Genomic DNA, 8,609 nt, shown 5'->3' on the forward strand with positions numbered 1-8,609 from the left:
ACATCACCGCCGTGCCGGCGTCCCTCGTCCCCCCGCACGACGTGCTGACGGCCGGCTTCCCGTGCCAGAGCTTCGCCAAGGCGGGGCCGGCGACGGGGCTGCAGCATGAGAAGGGTTGGCTCTTCTACGAAGTGGTACGCCTGCTTCGCGCCGCCGCCCCACAAGGGTTCCTGCTCGAGAACGTTGAAAACTTGCTGCGCGTGGAGGAGAGCGCGCAGCTGCACACAATTCTACGAACGCTGCGCCAGCCGGCGGCGGACGGTGCCCTTCGCTACGCGGTGGAGTACCGCGTTATTGACGGCGCCCTCGTCACACCACAGCGGCGGCGGCGTGTATACTTTGTTGGTGTCCGCGCCGATTTGCCGCGAGCGACGACGCAAGCAATGAGTGCCACCCTCGACACGGCGCTGCAGGAGCTGGAGGAGTACCGACAGACACACCCGGAGGCACCGCGCTGCGTGCGGGACATTCTCGAGTTCCGCAGCGATGTGGCCGTGATGAATGAGCAGCAGCAGCAGGAGTTGGTATCCTTGTGCTTAACAGAGGCGCAATGGGAGTCCGTGCAGCGCAGTAAGACATATCGACAATCTTCTGCGTGGCGTGTGGCGGATGTTGATGGCTTGGCCCGAACGCTGATGGGAAGCTACCGCACGAGTTATCAGCTGTACTCGGAGTTTCTCCCGGTGCCCGACCACGCTCCGCCGCTGCGGTTCTACTCCATCCGTGAGTGCGCACGGTTACAGGGGATCCCCGAGTGGTTTTCTTTCAACCCTGCGGAGCCCTCGTCTACCCGCGCCGGTGACAAGAGCAGCAGTGGCGATGCTAACGTACAACGAGGTGTTGTGCCGGTGGGTGCGGTCTACAAGTTGATTGGCAACGCAGTGAATCCCATCGTCGTGGAGCACTTGGGCCGCGCCCTGCTGGCATGCCTTCCGCCGTAACGACCAGACACGCTGCTGTGTGTTTGCATGGGAGTTTTGTGTGTGTGTGTGTCTCTCTCTCTCTCTCTCTGTCCTTCTGTGGCTCTTGCGCATCCCGCACTGCTGCTGTACTCTTTTTGTTCCCACCTACTCTTTTAACTTGCCCACCACGTGCCGTCAGCTCGAGTTCTTTACGTCGTAAGCAACACACAGGAAGCCATGCCGCCGAAGAAGGGAGGAAAGGACACGAAGGCCGCGCCCAAGAAGGGCAAGATGGAGAACCTCAACAAGGGCGCCAAGAAGGCGGCCAAGAAGTGGTCCAAGGGCCGCACCCGCGAGGCGCTGCAGAACGCCGTGATGTTCGACAAGGAGACGCTGGACAAGCTCATGAGCGAAGTGCCCAAGTACAAGGTCATCACGCCTTCCATCATCAGCGACCGCCTTAAGATCGCCGTCTCCCTCGCCTCGAAGGGCCTGCAGCACCTGTGCAAGCAGAAGCTGATTAAGCTCGTCTCCTGCAGCAGCAAGGCGCGCGTGTACACGCGTGTGTAGACGGGTATTGGGGCGGGGTGGGGAATGGGAGAAGAACAACATCGCGGAGACATATGCCGGTGCGTGAGGCTCCGTTGTGTGTTTGTGCTCCCTCTTCATCCCTCTTGATCTCTGTCTCCCTCGCTTCTGTGGCCTGTGCTTCGTGCTGACTGTTATGATCAGACGCAAAGACTATGTGGAGCATGTGAGTGTTTTATTTTTTGTTTTTGTGCCTTGATTTCAAACCCTGAGCTTCCACCGGAGCATGTGCGTTGCCGAGGCGCACGTGTGCTTCGCCGTGCCGCTCCCTCTTTCACGCTCCTCTGTGTCTCTGCGTCTCGTACGCCCCGCTGACTCGTAGTGGCATTCCGTCTCTTTCTCCTTTGCGCTCGTCTTCTGTCCTGCACGTATCATCACACACACACACACACACACACACGCCTTGTAAAGTAGTAAGTACTGCCGCTTGCCTTTCGCTGATATTCTATAAAACGCAATGCTGACGCGCCTTCGTAGTGCTGTTCTGCGCGGTGCCGCTGGTGCGCGTGCCGCCTCCGCTGGCGGTGCCGTCGCCGACCATAAGGGCCGCGTCGGGTACGTGTCACAGGTCATTGGCGCCGTCGTCGACGTCCACTTTGCTGAGGGTGTGCCGCCGGTGCTGACCGCCCTCGACGTGGTGGACAACCTCGGCCGCGATGAGGCGCTCACGCTGGAGATTGTGCAGCACTTGGACGCCCACACTGGCCGATGCATTGCGATGCAGACGACAGACCTGCTGAAGCTCAAATCAAAGGTAGTATCGACGGGCGGCAACATCTCCGTGCCGGTCGGTCGCGAGACGCTTGGCCGCATCTTCAACGTGCTGGGTGACGCCATTGATCAGCGTGGTCCTGTTGGGGAGAAGCTGCGCATGCCCATTCACGCTGTCGCGCCTAAGCTAGCCGACCAGGCAGCCGAGGACACGATTCTCACCACCGGCATCAAGGTGATTGACCTCATTCTGCCCTACTGCAAGGGTGGTAAGATCGGTCTCTTCGGTGGCGCCGGTGTGGGCAAGACCGTCATCATCATGGAGCTCATTAACAACGTGGCCAAGGGGCACGGTGGCTTCTCCGTCTTCGCTGGCGTCGGCGAGCGCACCCGCGAGGGTACGGACCTGTACCTGGAGATGATGCAGTCCAAGGTCATTGACCTGAAGGGCGACTCCAAGTGCGTGCTGGTGTACGGGCAGATGAATGAGCCCCCGGGCGCGCGTGCGCGTGTTGCGCAGTCGGCCCTGACGATGGCAGAGTACTTCCGTGATGTGGAGGGGCAGGACGTGCTGCTGTTTATCGACAACATTTTCCGCTTCACTCAGGCCAACTCGGAGGTGTCTGCCCTTCTCGGCCGCATTCCCGCCGCCGTCGGCTACCAGCCCACACTCGCAGAGGATCTCGGTCAGCTGCAGGAGCGCATCACGTCCACAACGAAGGGTTCCATCACGTCCGTGCAGGCTGTGTACGTGCCGGCTGACGATATCACCGACCCCGCGCCGGCCACAACCTTCTCGCACTTGGACGCAACGACGGTGCTCGACCGTGCGGTGGCGGAGTCCGGCATTTACCCCGCCGTGAACCCGCTGGAGTGCGCGTCGCGTATCATGGACCCCGATGTGATCAGCGTTGACCACTACAACGTGGCGCAGGATGTGGTGCAGATGTTGACCAAGTACAAGGAGCTGCAGGATATTATTGCCGTGCTTGGTATCGACGAGCTGAGCGAGGAGGACAAACTGATCGTGGACCGCGCCCGCAAGGTGACGAAGTTCCTCTCCCAGCCCTTCCAGGTCGCGGAGGTCTTCACAGGCATGACAGGCCATTACGTGCAGCTGGAGGACACCATCGAGTCCTTCTCCGGCCTGCTGATGGGCAACTACGACCAGGTGCCAGAGATGGCCTTCTACATGGTGGGTGGCATCAACTCCGTGCTGGAGAAGGCGAAGAAGATGGCGGAGGAGGCGGCAGAGCTCGAGAAGATGCGCCGTGCCCGCGCCGCGCAGGCCAACTAGTAGTAATGCGAATCTATATTGGTCTCTGCGCGTGTGTGCGTGCGCGTCTATGTTTGGGTGTGTGGGTGGCTTTTTCCCCCTGTCGATGCATGTATGTAGCAGCAGCAGCCGCAGCAGTAGCAACGGCAGCAGGAACGGCAATGATAGTGTTGGCAGCATCAGTTGCATGGAGTAATGGCACGCGGGTTGGGTTCTTGACGCAACGCGCCTGCATGAGCCTCTCTCACGTGGTGGCTGCGAAGTCAAGAGGAGTGCAAGGAAGGGTAGCGGCTGGCACGGCGGGAGGCGAACAAACAACGTTCTGCCTAGGAAAGAATAGACGATGTCTGTCTCTGTGTTTGTGACGATGAACAAAAAAAAAAAAAAAAGGGGGTGGAAAAAAAAAAAAAGAGGGAGCACAGGGAGCGAAACAGTAAACAAACAAACAAACAGGAAGAGAAAAAAAAGAGAAAAAAAAAGGCACGAAAAAAATCCCAACAACAACAACAAAAACAAAAACAAAAAGAGATTGTAAGGAAACAAAGAAGAGAATTCCGAGGCATGCACGGCGAGAGTATAAGAAAGAAGGCGTGGGCCTGTGCGTGCGTCTTTCTCTCTCTCTCTCTGTGCGTGTGTGTGTCTGACATCTGGAATGGACGGAGAGAGTGTGTGTGTGTGTAGGACGGGTGTGGGCACCGCAGACACGATACCCACGTAGGAGCGCGTAGCAACAACTGTTTCGTAGGAGGACCTTTCTTTTTTTGGTTTCTTTTCTCTTCTTCAGTTCATTCTTCTCTCTTCGCCGCGTCTGTAATGTGTGGTGCGTGGGAGCTGCGTGTGTGTGTGTGTGCGTGAGGGGCGGGGAGGCCGAGGGGTACGCGCGCTGCACACACACACACACACACACACGCTGGAGAGGCACCGGGCGGCGAAGAAAGAAGGGACCGATAAGAAGTGAAGGGAGTGGGAGAGAGACACGGAAAGGAAGCGGGAAAAATACGCCATGGCAGTATGAGGTATAGGTGCGGCTGTGTGTCTGTGTGTGTGTGTGCGGGGCGGGCCTGTGTCTGGCTGGCTGTTTTGTAGTGCTTCGCGGTCGCTGCTCGCCACATCTCTCTTGGCTGTCTGTCTGTCTGTCTCCCCTTTTGTTGTTTTGTTTATTTGTTGTTACTGCCGCTGTCGCTGCTGTTCGTTGTGGCGTGCGTGCGGCCTGCTCAGTAGTGGTGCGGCGATAGTGTGTGATTAGTTTCGTGGATACCTTGCGGCTTGAGCGCGCAGGTAACTACAGCAACAGTGCCTGAGAGGCGGTTTCAATTGTACACGCAGAAGTAGAGAGGGGACGTGGGAGGCGGTGAGGTGCGAGGCGGCGGTGCAGCAAGAGAAACAAAACCAAACAACAACAACAACAACAACAACAATATCAACAACATCAGGAAAGGTCGGGTAGCGACGATGGTCAACTGGTGGCTCATTGTTCTGCTCGTCATCGTCGGGCTGATGTGCGTGGGGCTCGGCGTCTACACCCTCATCTACTTCCAGTCGGAGGAGGACGAGGGGGAGGCGTACACGGCCAAGGTGATCGTCGTGGTCGGCATGGTGATGTCCATCGGCGTCGTGCTGCTGCTGCCGCTCGATGCCGCCAACGCCACGGACCCGACCGTCCCCACGAAGTACGCCAATACTCTCAACACGCCGCTCATGTGGCAGATCGTGCTGTGGTTCTTGACCGCCATGACTGTGGTGGTGGTGCCGTTCGTCATGTTCTTCTATGAGGCGTACGACCCGGACAAGAACAAGCCCGGGCGGCAGGTGGGGCAGGCGGTGTTCTACACCGTCGGCGTATTCGGCGTCTTCGCTATTATATGCGGTGTGTGCTACGCCAAGGTCGGTGTGTCGGTGGTGCCGATGCGGAGCTATGTGGCGTACCCACAGTTCGTGCAGAACGTGGAGGACGTGGCGTACAACGGCACCAGCGTCTCTGGCAAGCTGGAGATCGGCGTCAGCTTCTTCACGTACTGCGTTGGCATGCTCTGCTTCTTTGGCTGGATTGCCTTCTTCTTCTACGGCGGCGTTGGGCTCGTGTCGTTCCCTATTGACCTCATACGCGGCTTCGTGAAGCGGCCAAAGGCGATTAGCGGCGCCCGCTTCGCGCAGGAGATGGCCGTCATCGCTGCGAAGGGCGACGCGCTGCTCGAGCTCTCACTGGAGACGCAGAAGGCGAGCCGTGGCACCATTTCCCGCTCGATGCGTAGCAAGATCAACATCCTGCGCAACGAGACGCACATCCTCGAGGCGCAGCAGGAGCAACTCATATGGGCCTACACGCAGGCAGGCGGCTCGCCGTTTATTGTGTACGGCCGGCTGCTGATCGGCATCGTGTCGGTCCTCGTCAGCGTGGCGTGGGCGCTGCACATATTCCTCTACAACACCTTCGGCGCCACGCCGTTCCTCAATACTCTTCTCACCGAGCTGGACAGCGCCTTCTCGCTCTTTGGCATCATCGCGTACGGCGCGCTGGTGTTTTACCTGATGTGGATCACCTTTGAGGGCCAGGTGCGCCTCGGTATGCGGCTCGTGTTCTTCCAAATCCACCCACTGAAGCCGCACGACACGACACTCAACTCACTGCTCTTCAACATCGCACTCTTGCTCCTCACCAGTGTCGCCGTCGTAGAGTTCGCCGCGCGGTCCTTCCAGGAGTATAGCCCATGGACAGCCATCAACGCGCTGATGAACATATTCGTGCTGCACCTCAAGGGCATTGGGTATTTTATCATGCTGGCGCAGTTCTTCTTCCTTGGCATCTCGCTGCTGTCGCTGGTGTGGGTGATCCTGTGCCCCGTGCACAGGAAGCGGGGGGACCCGACGAAGGTGCGGCTCGCCAATAACTAGCGCGAGCATCCATGGGATCAGCTGGGTGGGCGTGTTGTATGATGGTGGCGATGATGATGATAAAGAAGAAGAAGATGAAAGGAGAATGAATCAGGAAACGAAATGAAGGGAAAGGCANGAAGAAGAAGCAAAGCCAAAAACAAAAACAAAAGAACAAAAAAGAATAAACAACAACATCAACAAGAATGACGAATACAGTGGCAGGAAACGAATATTCGACCCACCCCGTGCCCCTTCCCACCCTTCTGATGTTCGCTCTGGCCAGCAGCGACGGCGATGACCGCGGCAGCACAGAGAGAGCGAGCGGGAGAGGGGAGGCGTGTAAAGTGGGGCGGAGGGCACACCGACAGACAGGCGGGCGGGCAGACTGACCCACACAGTCAGGCGGGCGAGCTTCCCTGTCCTCCTCCTCCTTCTTCCAGGCCTTGCGCATATGCTGCGCGCGCGGCCACAGTCTCGGCTCACCGTTGACCGGGAGGATGTTTTCCGTGCAGCGTGGACATGCGCGGAACTGCTATACCTTTTACACACACCTACACTCCCTATCTGTTTGCTTCATTTTTGCAGTACTCTTTTTTTGTTTCTTTTCTTGTTTGCCGTTGCAAGCCACTCGCTCCTCCTGCGCATGTGACTAGGGATGGGGGGGGAGTGAGTGAGTGAGTGGGCGAATGGAAACGATGTGGACAGTGTGGAGGAGGAGGAGGGGTGGGGGGTGCAGAGGACGTACCCAACTTCTTACCTCCTGTGTGGCACCCCGCTGCTTCTTTCTTTCGTGCCTTCCTTTTGGTGTGTGTGCGGGGTGTGTGTGTCTTAACGGCATCTGTGGCAATGCGCCTCTCTCCTTCTCACACGTTTTCTCCTCGCTGTTTTCTTTTGGCGTGCGTGTGATCTTCCTGGCGCCCGTTGCCGTCGTGACGCGCCCGCAAGCTCACTCACAGCAATTCCTCAAAACATAGGAGAGTGTTGCGGCGGACCCACAACTACAGCAGCAGCGGGAGGAGCCACGTCGCTGTTTGCGTCCAGACAACACACAGACACACATTACTTTCGTATACAGATAAGCATACATACAGCGGAGATTAATAACCAATAGCACACCAGCGCGGCCCCCTGTTGCGAATGCCGTCATCGTCGTCGTCGCTGACGGCGCCGCCAAAGCTGCCGGAGATGTGGCCACAGTCACAGGAGCAGCTGCTGCCGCTGCTGGACATCCCCGACGGCGTCACAGCGTGGGACGCCGCCGCTCTCGAGGAGGAGCGACGTGAGCGCAACGCCGATGGACACGCCGAGCGTCTGATGCGGACCATCAACGTACTTGGGATGCGCAGCAAGCAGGCACAGGGACTGAACGCCGTCCTTACATCGGTCGCACGACTGCGAGAGAACAGGGGGGCACGCCTCTATCTTGCCTGCCACGAGGGTCGTGGCGTTGGCATCCTCAAGGTGGGTGTGAAGAAGCTCTTCGTGACGCACCCCAAGTACAAGGCGCTAGTGGAGCTTGACCCGCTGTGTGTTCTCGACTTCTTTGTTGACACAAGTTGCCAGCGACGGGGGTTTGGAAAATCGCTTTTTGATTTCATGGTAGCAAATGAGCATCTCACGCCGGGGGAGATCGCGATTGACCGCCCGAGCACCAAATTCCTCGCATTCCTCCAGAAACACTACGGCTTGGTGGAGTACACACCACAGTCGAATAATTTTGTGGTGTTTCACAGGTACTTCGAAGGCAAGCATCCGCAGCGTGGGAGAGACGGCAGAGGTGGCGGTGCGTGGCCCTCCGCCTCTTCCGTGGGGCAGCAGAACAGCCGAAGGTCCTACCCCGGCTACAACGGCGTGAAGGGCAGCAGTGATTGTTGGCCTGAACCCAATATTTCTCGCGTCCAGCCGTTGCCCTTGCAGCATGCACAGCAAGGGCCACCGTCTTTGCAGCAGACACCACAACGCAAAACGGCGTATGAGTTGCAGTACGAGGAGTATATGCGACAACAGACAAATCCAACGCCGGGAAGGAACGTGCCAGTACTGCCCGGCCACAAACCAATGCCCTCCGCGGAGCTCTATGCGGCGGAGCATGGCGCGAAACGCCGTTTGTCGCCCACACGCAGCGGGGTGCCGTACAACATCATTAGCGGAGCCCCGGGGAAATGATTGAGAGGAGAGTTCATGTGTGTGTGTGTGAGAGAGAGACGTAAAGGAGACTGATGGACAGAGACGTTTGAAGAAGAAAAGAACTGGATTAA

The 8,609-nt window shown here is 58.1% G+C and overlaps 5 protein-coding genes across 5 annotated transcripts; all 5 read left to right on the top strand.

Annotated features, from left to right (window-relative positions):
* Positions 1–383: 383 nt before the first annotated feature.
* On the top strand, positions 384–941 carry DQ04_05271000 (putative cytosine-specific DNA methylase; the record flags this gene model as incomplete). Its single annotated transcript, XM_009314087.1, has 1 exon — positions 384–941. The coding sequence occupies one exon, from the start codon at positions 384–386 to the stop codon at positions 939–941; it is 558 nt and encodes a 185-aa protein (XP_009312362.1).
* A 198-nt stretch (positions 942–1,139) lies between these two features.
* On the top strand, positions 1,140–1,472 carry DQ04_05271010 (putative ribosomal protein S25; the record flags this gene model as incomplete). Its single annotated transcript, XM_009314088.1, has 1 exon — positions 1,140–1,472. One exon carries the CDS (start codon positions 1,140–1,142, stop codon positions 1,470–1,472), a length of 333 nt encoding a protein of 110 aa, XP_009312363.1.
* Positions 1,473–1,947: 475 nt separating this feature from the next.
* On the top strand, positions 1,948–3,498 carry DQ04_05271020 (putative ATPase beta subunit; the record flags this gene model as incomplete). Its single annotated transcript, XM_009314089.1, has 1 exon — positions 1,948–3,498. The coding sequence occupies one exon, from the start codon at positions 1,948–1,950 to the stop codon at positions 3,496–3,498; it is 1,551 nt and encodes a 516-aa protein (XP_009312364.1).
* Positions 3,499–4,929: 1,431 nt separating this feature from the next.
* On the top strand, positions 4,930–6,369 carry DQ04_05271030 (LMBR1 domain-containing protein 1; the record flags this gene model as incomplete). The annotated part of the gene is made up of 1 exon (XM_009314090.1): positions 4,930–6,369. The coding sequence occupies one exon, from the start codon at positions 4,930–4,932 to the stop codon at positions 6,367–6,369; it is 1,440 nt and encodes a 479-aa protein (XP_009312365.1).
* A 1,119-nt stretch (positions 6,370–7,488) lies between these two features.
* DQ04_05271040 (hypothetical protein) lies at positions 7,489–8,517 on the top strand (the record flags this gene model as incomplete). The annotated part of the gene is made up of 1 exon (XM_009314091.1): positions 7,489–8,517. The coding sequence occupies one exon, from the start codon at positions 7,489–7,491 to the stop codon at positions 8,515–8,517; it is 1,029 nt and encodes a 342-aa protein (XP_009312366.1).
* Between the last annotated feature and the right edge of the window lie 92 nt (positions 8,518–8,609).

This window comes from Trypanosoma grayi, assembly GCF_000691245.1.
Source record: "Trypanosoma grayi strain ANR4 Tgr_527_V1, whole genome shotgun sequence".
NCBI classification, from domain to species: domain Eukaryota; phylum Euglenozoa; class Kinetoplastea; order Trypanosomatida; family Trypanosomatidae; genus Trypanosoma; species Trypanosoma grayi.